General features: G+C 36.2%; 1 protein-coding gene across 1 annotated transcript; it reads right to left on the bottom strand.

Annotated features, from left to right (window-relative positions):
• Nucleotides 1–1317: 1317 nt before the first annotated feature.
• LOC308691851 (NACHT, LRR and PYD domains-containing protein 1 homolog) lies at nucleotides 1318–10119 on the bottom strand (the record flags this gene model as incomplete). The annotated part of the gene is made up of 6 exons (XM_081367416.1): nucleotides 1318–1357; nucleotides 1561–1701; nucleotides 3990–5253; nucleotides 5412–5456; nucleotides 9672–9920; nucleotides 10101–10119. The coding sequence occupies 6 exons, from the start codon at nucleotides 10117–10119 to the stop codon at nucleotides 1318–1320; spliced, it is 1758 nt and encodes a 585-aa protein (XP_081223542.1).
• Nucleotides 10120–14096: the final 3977 nt, after the last annotated feature.

Genomic DNA, 14096 nt, shown 5'->3' on the forward strand with positions numbered 1-14096 from the left:
GTTTAACTAAAGATGTTTAAAAATATTTACACACGCTGTAAAGGTATTATGCTAAGCTGTACTTTTTAAGTTGAGGAGATGATCATGCTTGTGAACTGTAATGTAAGTGTTAAAATGTTTCAATATTATGTACACACTGTACTGTAAATGTGTTTTACTAACCAGCAGTTTATAAGCTGCAATGATTTAATAAATGTTGGAAATTGACATAGTAGCACCTAATTATTTGAAGCCGTTCCAAAACAAAGAAAGGGCAAATTGGTCAAAATTAATAAATCAGAAGACATTAACTAGTATTTTTTCATTTAAATGTTACCTATTTTAATTAAGTCTAATGTGTATAATATGCTGATATGTTTTACATTGATTGTACTCAATTTATTGTTTTTTTTTTCTGAAAATGCTACTTAATATTTTTGCATACATTGAAATGCACATTATTAAGTTGTCCTTACTCAAAATATCAGTTAGTTCACTAAACTTGCAACAAGTAGTTGGAAAATGTTGCCTTAATTTTTTTTTGTTGAATCTAAGTAACAGTTTTTACAGTAAGTAAATGACAGGTTTTAATTCATTGACAAATTTAACTGTCATTACCACTCAGAATTATTTTATTTTTTTCATATTTTATTTTACACATGGAGGAATAATACAGACTTTTCGACTCTTAGCCGACAAACTATATAAAACCATCACATTTATACAAGACATAAGTTTACACCAAACACATCAATGAGAAGTTTAACATTCCAGCAATCAAAATTAAATTATTACGTTTTTCACAGTGGCCTTTGGCTGGCACACGGGGACTAAATATTTTTAGTAGCCTATTATGTATTATGGCTTTTCTTAAATTGATATTTATTAGTGCGCGCGTGTGTGTGTGTGTGTGTGTGTGTTAGCAGTAATAAACATCATCAATTAGTAAATAGGCTTGTTAGTACACCAACATTTTATAAATTGTACAAAACCTTTACAATTTAAAATCACAGCATAAATGAACAACCCCAACAACTATATATAATTTAATTTAATACAATCACTGTCATATGATCTATATGAAGCAAATGTCAAATGCAAATAAACATCACTCTAAAAAATCATTCTGCTCTAAAGTAATATATTTAGTCAAAGCATCAACATCATAAAACTCTGTAAAGACGCTTGGAAAAATCTATACAAACAAGTTGACTCACGACTATTATGATTACAATGCATGTAAATGAGTTTAGAGTTGTTTGGTGTCTTTATTCACTTCCACAGCTCCAGATAACGATGCTGCTTTTGCAGTTTTCTCTTATTTGTAATGCTGTACCATTAGTCCCGTTTTCTCCTCTTTGGTTCGGAAAACAAGGGCCTTAGAAATGGAGAGACAAGAGATAAATCATGACAGAGAAATATGAACAAGCTGACCTGTAGGATAGGATCAACATTTAGTATGCAATGTTCAAATGAAATTGTATAAATCATAAGAAAACTTTTGTGTTACTGGCTCAGGTCATATTACAGTTCTCATTTTTTATTGGTGCTTTCTTAGTGTTAATCTCAGTCTTAACTTACTTTCTAACAGTCTCCATAGAAAAGCCCTGATCATTCAGAAGAATCTTCACCTTCTGGTTGCAGTCAGACCGTTCATTGAAGGCGGAGAAGAGGCCGTAATCAACATATGTGCATTTTTGAACCGGGTTATTGCAAATGAACCTTCATAATCAGAAAGCACAAAGCACAGCATCAGTACAGAGTCTTTAACAAACCTGATATTTGCTTTTAATTATTGTTATAACATTTAAGTTGTTATTGAATTGTTAATGAACTACGAGATCTAGGGTGGATGTAAAGAAAACTTAATGTATGAATAACAATTCTCAAACTTAATTAAACTTAACTTAATAAAACAAAAAAATATTATGTGACTTCAGAAAACATGGAATATGCCTCAAAAGTCGTTCTTTTATGGTGATTTTGTCTCCTTTTTAAAGCTTGTAAGCTGAACTCTCCTTTAATTGCATGCAAAATCTATATAATGATAAACCAATACAAACCCGATAAATGTCATCACACAACTTGGTCTTGTGTTTGAGCTCTTCAAGATCTCAATTCCATCCTCCTCTAATAAGTACTCAGCATCTACCCTAGATGTGGAAATACATTATACAGATAAAATGATTAAGATTGATAATGCATTCTTCACATTTGCTTATTACACATTCATTTAAACAATTCCATTACAATTTAATTGGATGAAGGCCATGAACTACAGATGGGTGGTTTCTTTTGCTTTGTAAGGTTATCTGATATAGCAAGAGCTAAACTGCCAAGATAAATAAATACAAATAATAAAATAATAATAATAAATTAATATAATAATAAAATTAAACTCTGCCATGTCATTCATATCTGTGTCTTTCTTTCTTCTGCAGAACACAGAAGAAGATATTTTGAATAATGCTGGTAAAAAACAGTTTTGATTCATTGCATTTCTTGTCCAAACAGTGGAAGTCCATGGGATCTGAAACTGTGTTACACAAGCATTCTTTAAAATTACTTCTGTTGTGTTCCTCAGAAGAAAACAGTTTTGGAACAACATGAGTAAATGATGACAGAATTTTCCTTTGAATATTAGACACAGTTCTCATCAACAGGCAAATTCACATAGAAACAGGACAGAGGTGATTCCAGATGTTTCTCACGTGAGTTCGGTTAGACTGGGGCAGTTCTGGGTCATCTGGAGGGTCCAGACAGACAACCTCTTAGTTAGACACTTCACTCTCATTACCATCTTGTTCAGGATAGAGAAGGAATAGAGAAATAACAGTAATGCTTCTGAATCCCTTTGGTGAATTGTCTGAAAAAGTCTGGTCCAGTTGTTATTGATTATCTCTGAGTGTGGAAAGGTGAGACTGAATGATTCCAAATCCGGATAGTGAAGCAGGCCAATCTCTATGCAGATACTATTAAAAAAAGAATTTAAAAAAGATTCAAGTTGTTGTCTCTATTTTTTTTTATTTTTAATTATGATTAATGGTGACCAATTTAGTTGCATTATTACTATTAGAATTATAATCTATTAGATTGTGGAGACCAAATATTCCAGATAAACGGGAGAACAAGATGATGATATAATTGGTTAAACAAAATATATATATATATAGAAAGAAACAATTCACTTGTTCTTCACCTGGACGGCTCTTTGTGGATTGACAGATTGAGTAGGTGGCAAGGATTCAATTGCCAGGTGTCTACACAAACACTGCAAACCAAAGCACAGAAAAAAATATATACATGAACTAAAAGTTAAACAAAAGCACATTAAAGGATGATAGCACGTGTGCATAAAACACATCAAATGTATAAAATATATTTTAAAACATTACCTCAGTGAGCTCAGGGTCTGTACTCTCGTAGCGTTGATCAGTTTACCGAGATCAGAGTCTGATGGATCTATTATAGCCAAGCTTCAAAATAAAATCCAGAACATCACTGTACAGACTAATTAAATTTAACTTGCAACAGCAGATTAGAGATTAGATATAAATTACAGCCACCAAATATCTGTTTTAGACCAACGCATTTACCTTGCTTTTTTAAACTTGTGAAGTTCAGGCAAAATCATTGAAAAATGTTCTGATGTTAAAAACAAACTAGAAATTTCTTCAATGCTCTGACAGCACTGAGAGCAGAACAACAGGGCACAGACGTCTGTTCTTCTGAGGAATTCACTACATAGATTAATCATTTTCCAGGATTCCATTACTTCTTTCACAAAGTCTTCTTCATGAAGTTCATAGAGACAGTGAAGAACAAAACATACTGCTTCCGAAGACGAGGACTTTTCCAAAATCCATTCTTTCAGATCAGCCTGTGTTTCTGGATGAATGAACAGACCATGTTTTTTAAGTGTGAGTCTCACATCCTTATTCAACAAACCAAATGCAAATTGCACCACAGCTGCAAAACGTGGTTTTGAGGAACTATCCATTGAAAGTGACCTTGTAAGTTTTCCCAGGGACTCTTCTTCATCCAGAAGGACATAGTACAGAGCAGTGAAGAACTCCTGAAAGCTGAGATGCATGAAACTGAACATCGTCTCCTGGTAGATTCTTCTCTTAAACAGGAACTTGCACAAGAATGTTTTTCCAGCAGGGTCTGAAATGGTTTCATTCACACTTTTCTCATCCAGCAGGACTTGCTGTTCCTGCATCCCTCTCTCTGCCAGCTGACCCAGACTCCTCAGCAGGGTCGGGACGGACTGACTCAAACCCTGGCAGTGATGCTCCAGAAGAGTGCACACAAAGTCCACGTAGATGGAGGTGGTGGTTTCCAGTCCGCTTGTCTTATTTGCACCATATTTGAATCGCTCCTGGATAGTTGTGCAGATGATCCAGCAGACGACAGGGATTGAGCAGGCAGTGATGAGGGTTTCATTTGCCTTCACATATGTATAAGCCTCCCTGAAATGGTCCTCATTTTGAAAAAACTTCTGGAAGTACTCCTCCACCCCCTTTTCTGAAAATCCCACAATCTCAGAGAAACGCTGAGGTCCTTTGAGCAGATTACTGAGTGTGTCCGCAGCTGTAGATCTGGAGGAGACCAGCAGGAGAGACTCTGGCAGGATTCGACCCCTCAGCAGGGCACAAAGAGTGTCCACAGGTGGGGCTTTCTGAAGCAGATCAGTGTGTGCTGACGTGTCAATAATGTCCTGTGTGAGTTTCAGCTCATCAAATCCATCAATGACCACAAGCACCTTCTCTGGCGACTGCTGTAAAATCTGTGAGATCTCATGTGATGATAAATTACAACTGCAACTCAAGATCTCCACCAAACTCTTCTCGCCAGGAATGCGATTTATTTCTTTACACTTTAAGTGGAACACAATATCAAACCGCCCTTTGTAGAGGTCACCAGATGCCCAGTCCATCATGATCTTCTGCACAGTGAAAGATTTCCCGTTTCCAGAATTTCCCTGCAGTATCACAGATCTAGGACTGATCCCGTGGTCATCTGGGTCGAACAGAGAGCTGAGATGGACAGAGTCTCCACTGCTCCTGGAGCTGAGGACCTGCTGGAAGCTCTCTCCACTGGAGCGGATCTCTTCTTCTCGCTCTTTTTCATCTCTATGTTTCTGAAGGATCAGAGGTTGTGTGAAGCGCTCAGACAGCAGCACATGTTCACCAGGCAGTGAGTTATACTCAGTCACATACTGATACTCGCTGCAGATCCGCTTCATATATTTGTGAATCACTGAGCTGATTTCTGTAGAAAAGGTCAATGTTCAAAGAGTTAGATTTTTTTTTTTTTTTTTTTTTTTTAAATGTATTACTGTAATAAATTCCAGAGCAGACAAATACCAACTAAATTACAAGGTGGATGGAGTGCAATATTTAAAACATATTATTATATAATTCAGTCACCTGAGGAATGTGTTTTTGAGGAATGTGTGTGATGTCCTGTGGAGCCTGTAGAACATTAGACACACTTGATACATTCAGTCGTTTATTAATTGATATATTGATTAAGGCATTTCACATATATTTTCAAACATTTCATATCTATCTATCTATCTCGCTGTCTATCTGTCTATTGCTGAAGAAATGTATTAGATCACCAGCCAATGTAAGGTTTGTGCCACAACTGCCCTAAGCTAACAGTATTGGTGATTCACATTTTTTGAGAAGAGAAAAAATATGTACAGACTGCACATCATTGAAAACACTAAAAGTACTCATAAAGTCTATCCATAAGTGGAAATTAGTTATTTTTGCATTTTGTAGAGCAATTTTCTACTTCCTGTTCAAAAAGCAAAGACTCTCAGCCGATCCACGTCTACCTATAGGAATACGACGCCTATCACTCTATTCATATATCAGCTCCTTCAGTATTATCAACAGCTATCGCTTTTATCAGGAGCAAATTGCCCTTCTCCATCCCCAGCTCCACCTCTCGCCAGTCTGTATTTGGCCTTCTAATTCCCCTTTGAATCAGACTAAATTCTTGAATTATGTTGTACATTAAAATATTGACATTAATGACATCTGCAATACATTCATGTTGGTTCTGTTCTGTTTACCCTAAAGGGGGTTATTGCTGCTCTCCCTGCTCTTATCCATGCAGGGTTCTTGCAGGTTTCAGTAGGTCAAATTTAAGACCTTTTTAAGACATTTTAAGATCATAAAGATTGAAATTTAAGACCTACACAACGTATTAACCAGCAAATAACAAATAAAATTACCATCAATGTGCACTTTTTGTTTCCATAAACATTAAAATAATGGCCAGATTTTAAAAGTGTCTTGCAACATGTAATCTACTAACATGTACAAGTACAAATAAAGTTGACAAAAAAGGTTTTATAAAAAGATAAACCTCAAATATTTCAGCCTTTAAATAATTCTTTATAAAAATTCCATTCGTCCCATTCAGGATTTTAACAATCTGAAGTGTGCTCAGCAGCGCCCCCTTTGTACCCTCTTCCACGAAACCCACATAGATGCAGGCTCCACACACTTTTACTACCCAGGAATCCTTGCGAAAGGCCAATCCGACAATGGATGGGAGGAGATTTCGCTCACGGACAATTTTTGACATGGCTGAGAAGAAAATATTACAGTTTTTATGACCTAGATGTACATTTTACCAGTTACCTACAGTTTATACAAACATTATGGTCATCGACCAGTGGTTTATGTCTCAAACATAATAATAGTGCATTGAATAATACGATCGCATTATGATTCATTAAATAAATAGAACCGAATGTCAGGGCTTTACTGAGTCATAAGCAAACATACAGTAGTATGAATATTGAAACCTGTAAATTCATCTGAAACTCATGCACATTTTCATTATGTGTTAAAATTGTAATCTTAGTTCAAATGGAACATTATGTATTTTTTTGTACAACTGTATACATCATTTAAATAAGCATGATGTATAGGGGTGGAACGGTACATGTATTCGTATTGAACTGAAACGGTACGGGCGTCACTGTTCGGTGCATAAATTTACACGGAGAATACACGGTATAAAAATAAATAAAACTCGCATGCAAATTAATTAATGTAATGCGGAACTACTGTTAGATACGCGGGTTCTTTAGGGACACCTAATCTGTAGCCCCGCCTTAGCTCTGAAAGCGCGATGTTAAGATTGCAATGCTGGAATATGTTGTGTGTGTGTGTGAGAGAGAGAGAGAGAGAGAGAGAGAGAGAGAGAGAGAGACAGCGAGAGAGAGCGAGAGAGAGAGAGAGAGAGAGAGAGAGAGAGGCACGGGCACGATCGAAAAGTCGCAAAGTGTTTACTTATATTTGTGTGCGTGTGTGAGGCGCGGGCGCGATCGAACAGTGGAAACATAAAAACATACTCCGTCTGTCATTTTGTTTATACAGGACATCATTCAAAATGCAAAGTGTTTAAGTTACTGTTAATTACATTTTTAAGGAAAACAAATATATTCATCTGAAATGTAGCAAATTAATTTTCAATTCATTCAGGTACAATTACCAAACATATATCAAGGTCTTTTTGTCTTTTTTATTAATTTAATTAATAAACTAATTATATAAAACTATTGTCAGTGCACTACAAATAAACTGGTTCTATGCCTTTACTTTATCAATAAAACTTATTTAAAAAATACAGGGCTTAAGTAATTTATTTTCCTTTGGTGGTAGCCTACAGCCTGAGACATGGACAAGCCTTCTACATTTTTGTTCTGCTTTTCCCTCCATTGTACCGAACTCGTACCGAACCGTGATGTCTGAACATCACGAAACCAAACCGTCATAATAAAGGCTGGATGTCTCTAACGTCATCACCGGCGGCCATCTTGTCACAGGCAAGCTTTCTCTGTGGTACCTGATGTAAGGTGAGTGATCTGCACAAACACAAATACTCTTTATCTCGCTGAAATCTTGACGGATTTACAAACGGTTTGGTTTCTTACAAACGTTATTAATGTGGCTATAATTCTGGATGCTTGAACATGTTGACATTGCAGCTTTTCTTTTCGAAAAAACGACTTAATCGTGCACCATAGTTGTGTATCACGGCTACTTGGGCAAGTTATCAAGGCTGAGACCACAATCGAGCTGTTCAATTGTATAGGTTTTACTGACACCAATAACGATTTTATGACAACTAATCTTTTGTCTAAATTACAATCTTTGTGGATGTGGTTGTAGTTATTAGCCTAGCTGGCTAATAACAAGAAGATTTGAGTGAGACCTAGTAGCAGCTAACGTTACAGTTTAGCGGCTACCCTGCAATTTTACATCAGTGGGAGAGGCAGAATTCTTTTCAGCCTAGAAATGGCCCAACCCTGAAGAAGTTAAAATAAACATGTCATAATTAAAATTATTTTATTATAATAGTAATATTCATATTATAAAAGTATATATATATATATATATACATACTGTATCTCATGTTGCCATTCTGTACACTGAGTTTTAGTAGCCTATATATTGATTTAACATAAATAACATAAATACCTTGTGCGTGTGTATATTCATTGCACCTATCTGTTCTGTTCAATGTTATTTTCACAAGGAAATCATATTGTAATTATTCATAAGTATGCAGTGTCATATCTACATCTCTGACGTTTATAACAAACCAAACCGTTTGAAAATCGGTAGAAAATTTAGCAAGTTATGGTTATTTAAAAAGTACATGCACCATTAAAACACAATGTTACGAGTGAGCGAGCTGACTGTGGCAAGATGGCCGCCAGGTGCGGACGTCGACCTCCATTGGCCAGCAGCGCGGACGAGACATCTAGCCTTTATTATGTATATATCTATGGTTGTTGTAGTAGCTAATGGATTTCCACCACCTATAAACGCTTGCTGTAGCTCTGCTTCAAGATTTATTTACAGAGAAGACGGAAAGGGTGAAGCTGATTGGTTGGTTCTTGTCACATGACCTGCGGTGCGCTTGCGGAAAAAAGTTGCGATTTTTTCATCTCGCTCCACCTGGAAAAAACAGCCGCATCGCTTCTATTATGAGCGCGCTTGCCGCACGCCTACATTTGAAATAACGAACTTGAGCACGCAAAAGACGCGATATGTGAAAGGCCCCTTGCTGAGCGACCTCAAATCAGGCCACGAGCTACTGGTAGCTCACGAGCGACATGTTGGAGACCCCTGCTCTAGAGCTCCGCTTTGTAAGCTACGATTCGATACTTTTTTGCTACTTGTAATAACTTTCTACTTTGTAATAACTTTCTGCGGCCAGCGTTTCTGGAAATGAGCGAGGGTAAAACCTTTTTTAGACCTGACTAAATTAAATTTAAGACCTCAGATGAAAATCTGGCCGTTTTTAAGACGTTTTAAGGCCTTAAGTTTAAATTTCCGAATTTTAGACTTTTTTTAAGACCCCGCGGGAACCCTGCCATGCTAGGCTGCATCGCTGCACTGGGAGTTCTTGCCCAGCACAGAACCATACCTCCAGTCCACAACATATGCTAATTGTCAATCGTATTTGATGATAGTGGTCCTGACAGAAATAAGTTAACAAGATGGAAAATTAAGACAAAATATTTAAGGTTTCTACAAGAGCTTCTGCAATTTTTGCAATGCCTGTAAAAGTACATATTTTAACAGTACATATCTCAGTATATACTGTAGGTCTAGACACATGTGGTATAATAGCCAAAATTAGTGTGCTCTTACCTAAGTCTGTGAGCAGAGATGGCTCATGCTGTTCCAGTCTAGAATAAAAGGCAGATTTAACCTCGTCTCCTCCAGAGTGCAACACTTCATATAACTCTCTCATTTTCTCCTGGTTAGTATTTGCTGCTTTGATCTTACAGTACGGCTCCCAATCCAGCATGTCAATGGACTTCAGCTCATCCGCTATCGGCATCACCATCTGTACTCTCTGGACAAGTTTCGCCCAGTGGGCGTCCACAAACCGAGCACCTGGTAGAGAGATTATAACATGATAACTGCTCACAAGGGAGAACGTGATTTCATAAGATTCAAGAACGGCATATTCTATAGTGTAGCAAGTACTTTTTTGGGCAACTTCACTTTTAATCAGTGTAATGCAGACTTTTTTTTCATATGACTATCTCTGCTTTTACTGTGGTAACTACTTACGCTCTGAATCTTGGTTCATGGTGTCTCATAAGTGTCTATGACGTGTTGTAGAGAGCTGTCTTAAGTTGTCCTCTAGGAAATGAAACATAACGCACATGTGAGATGGTTGAAGAGAGCTTTTGTGACCCATGGTTAAAGATTACACTATTGGTATGCAGTAAATTAAGTGGCATGTAGAAAAATTAATAACGAAAGTATATCTTAAAGGAGAACTCCGGTCAATTTTAACATTGAGCAATTTTTTTTGTAAATTTGGAGTGCTGTCAATACAGAGAACAACGACAAAAATCTGTGTTGCCTACACCATGTTATCCTCTTTTTAAAATTTGCACCCTGTTGACTTCAATGGGGCAAGTTTTAAACCTGCTTTTAGCCTCTTAACATCCTTGATGTGTCATTACAAGTGCACAGGTCATGTGAGTGATTCCTTCAGAGTTAACACGGGTTAATCTGACTGCAGGAGATGTGCAAGATATGAATAAAAATGATGTTATTTCAGCCAGCGCACATACCTGTATTTACATCCTGTTTTCGGTCGAAGGCCATAGTAATCGATTGTCGAGTTCACGCGCGTGATCATAGGTAACTAAACCTATGCGCGTGAACTCGACAATCGATTACTATGGCCTTCGACCGAAAACAGGATGTTGACTTGAAGTCAACAGGGTGCAAATTTTAAAAAGAGGATAACATGGTGTAGGAAACACAGATTTTTGTCGTTGTTCTCTGTATTGACAGCACTCCAAATTTACCAAAAAATGAGCTCAATGTTAAAATTTACCGGAGTTCTCCTTTAAAGTACACCCCAAAATAACCATATATGGAGCATACAACGCCTAGTTGTACTATGCATATCCTCATCTGCTTATCATTTGCGTATGATTATTCATCCATGTGATAACTTGTTTAACGGTACCAGACATTAGGAAAGTATGAGATACGGATGTCACATTTCATTAATAACAATCATTTAGTTGCCTATCCTTGCCTTGTTTTTGAATAAATAAATTAAATAGTGTAAAATACATTTCAGATAAAGTTTTTCTCAATCTTTTCCACTGGCCAAATAGTATTTAATTGATTTATATTTTGAATGGAAACAGATAGACCTTGTTGTGCATTATTTCCACAAAACTATTTTCTCAGACAATCTGTTATTATCATGATAAGCAATTATCTCTGTGGTTAAAACATTAAAATACAGCATGCCACAGAAAAAGTGTTATAAAGCATTGCATCCACAACGAATATTTCTATTTATTGAATATAAAAATGTTGTAACTTCTCAGTAATGATTTCATGTAGTTTAAATGTTTAACACCATTAATGAGAATGGCATATTTAATCAATTTTTATATCAGAAGTAAAACGTAGTTTAAATCATTATTTTATTTTTTAAACTGTTATTGTGAATTTATTGTTATTGTATGTATGACTCATAATGAAGTTTTACAGTTTTACTTCATCTGCCGTTAGATAAGCTATATGCGTATAATGTATGTAGCAGTGGCGTAGCCACGAGGGGGCCTGGGTGGGCCTAGGCCCCCTCATTTACATGTCCGGCCCCCTCATATTTCTGATTGCTTAAAATAAAATAATAAAAATAAGAAATTGTTGATGTGTTAGTCTAATTGATAGATTGACCAATCAAAATACTGCGCGGTAAAATGCGGCTGTTTTCAAACTTGATTTGACGTGTTGTGCGTAACCTATGCCGTCATCTTCGCGTGAAGATTATCGAGAGTTCATGCGGTGAATGGCAGCGTTGTGCAAAGTGCAATATTACGCACGAAAAGATGAGCGAGAAGTTGAAAATAAGCCATCTACATCTGAGTTTGCTTCAGCTTACTACAAGACGACAGCGAGTGAAGCGGCTAGGAGACAGAAACGTATATTTCATCACAGGAATAGCGGTGAGACTTCGACTCAGATCGGCACAATGGGCAATGACTTGTTTGCAATTGATGAACCGCCTTCACAACCAGTGATGACCACACATTTAAATCCATTATGATTAATTTGAGTAATAATGTGTTTTCTTTACCAAGAGAGTGGAAAGATGAAAACCACTATTTTTTGTTTCAAACTTTCACATAGCATATTTAGGTTATAAAAATAATAAAAAAAACATTTAAATCCATATTTGATTTTCAAATATTCTAAAATATAATAAAGGATTAGTTTCCCCTCAAAATGCAATAAATTCATGACACTTTTTTTTTCCAAAATGCAATTAATCCATTGAATCAATACACAAATTATTTTTCATATTTTAACTGTTGAAATACACAACAAAGTAAGTTGATCCACATATGACAGCCTCGGAACTTGGTCAATACTAATCTTATACAGGCACTGGACTAAAAATAGCCGACATTAAATCACCATCCCTAAGAAATACCTCCTGAACTTTTTTTTACAGCGATCAGCTGTAAAATGGCTTGGTCCTGCTTGGTTTTTCGTTGACTTTGAGTAAAACAATTGAAAGTTTTTCAAAAGATCCCCTGGGGTCAACATTTCAGCGTGACAGAAGTTTGATGCTGTCGTGTGAGAACCATTTTTTTACAGTCTATGGTGAGAACAAGCAACAGTCGAGATTTTGTCCTCCTCCCGCGTGCCTCATCTTCTTAATCTCCTCAAGTAGCCTAAATTATTAGATTTCGATCATGGCTACGTTTCTCCCCCACCGCAGAAAATCACCAGTGGGTCACCAGTGCCGTCAAAATTATTATTATTAGGCTATTATTATTATTATTATTATTATTATTATTATTATTATTATTATTTCGTGGATTACAAAGTAGAAGGGAAACTAGGATGCCGGGTTTTTTCAAAGCGCCGCCGTTACGGGTTACAAAGCGTGGAATGGTGCGCTGACTGCACGGATATCGCATTTTACGAAAAATTAAAAATGGACTTTAACACCGACCAGATAGCCTACAATACAGATTTTTGCGGGAACTAAATATATATATATATATATATATATATATATATATATATATATATATATATATATATATATATATATATATATAGCCTATATATAGCCTATATATAGCATATATATATAGGCCTATAAATATATATAGGCTATATATTTAATTTTGGAACCAAACTCTTTATATATTTGCTGAGTAAGATGACATGATTGACACTTTATAATCGCCCTCGTAGGCTACTTCACGTTAAAGATAATAATCGCCGAGCTATGTCGCTAGCCTAGGCTATATTTATATATAGCCTATATATATATATATATATATATATATATATATATATATATATATATATATATATATAGGCCTATATATTTAAATATATTAGTTGCCCCCTCATTTTAAGATTGCCCCCCCCAAAAATAAAATTCTGGCTACGCCCCTGGTATGTAGGCCTATATGTATAATTTTCTTTAGATTAGTGACCAAAAAGAGATACTCCAGCTCACCATAGATGTCGCCAAACTACTCCATCTCCAAAACGTTCGTATACGCATGGGTCTGAGTTTGCGTGCAGGTGCGAAGATTTTACCCCTACTGCAAGTTTGTTTTTATAAATCACAACTTATGCGTCGGAAGTGTCGTCAGGCGATGTTTTGTGTGTATGCAATGGTGGTCTGCAGCCTCTCCATGTAGAAAAACTCTGATATTGCACAATGCACACTTAAGGATGTGTTGCAGTAGCTACTAATACACCTTCCGTATCATGAAACAATAATACAACTTGTTAGTCAAAAAAAAAAAAAAAAAAAAACTACCGAACGAAATAATTCACTTACCACACCACTGTCCTGCACTCATCCGTCCCGCGTTTCAATCGTCCCGGCTCTCCCCTACTCAAAAAAATAGTAATAATAAAATAAAAATAAACATATTATGCTGCGCGTCTAGTCGCGGTTTAGAAAAACAATGACAATATCGATCGTGCAAGTGAGCAAAACTCATCTCGTCACTGCGAGGCTTCATGTCAGAAAATATATCAATAATAAGTTACGGT

The sequence above is a fragment of the Scardinius erythrophthalmus genome, assembly GCF_964197995.2.
Source record: "Scardinius erythrophthalmus genome assembly, chromosome: 6".
Taxonomy (NCBI): Eukaryota; Metazoa; Chordata; class Actinopteri; order Cypriniformes; family Leuciscidae; genus Scardinius; species Scardinius erythrophthalmus.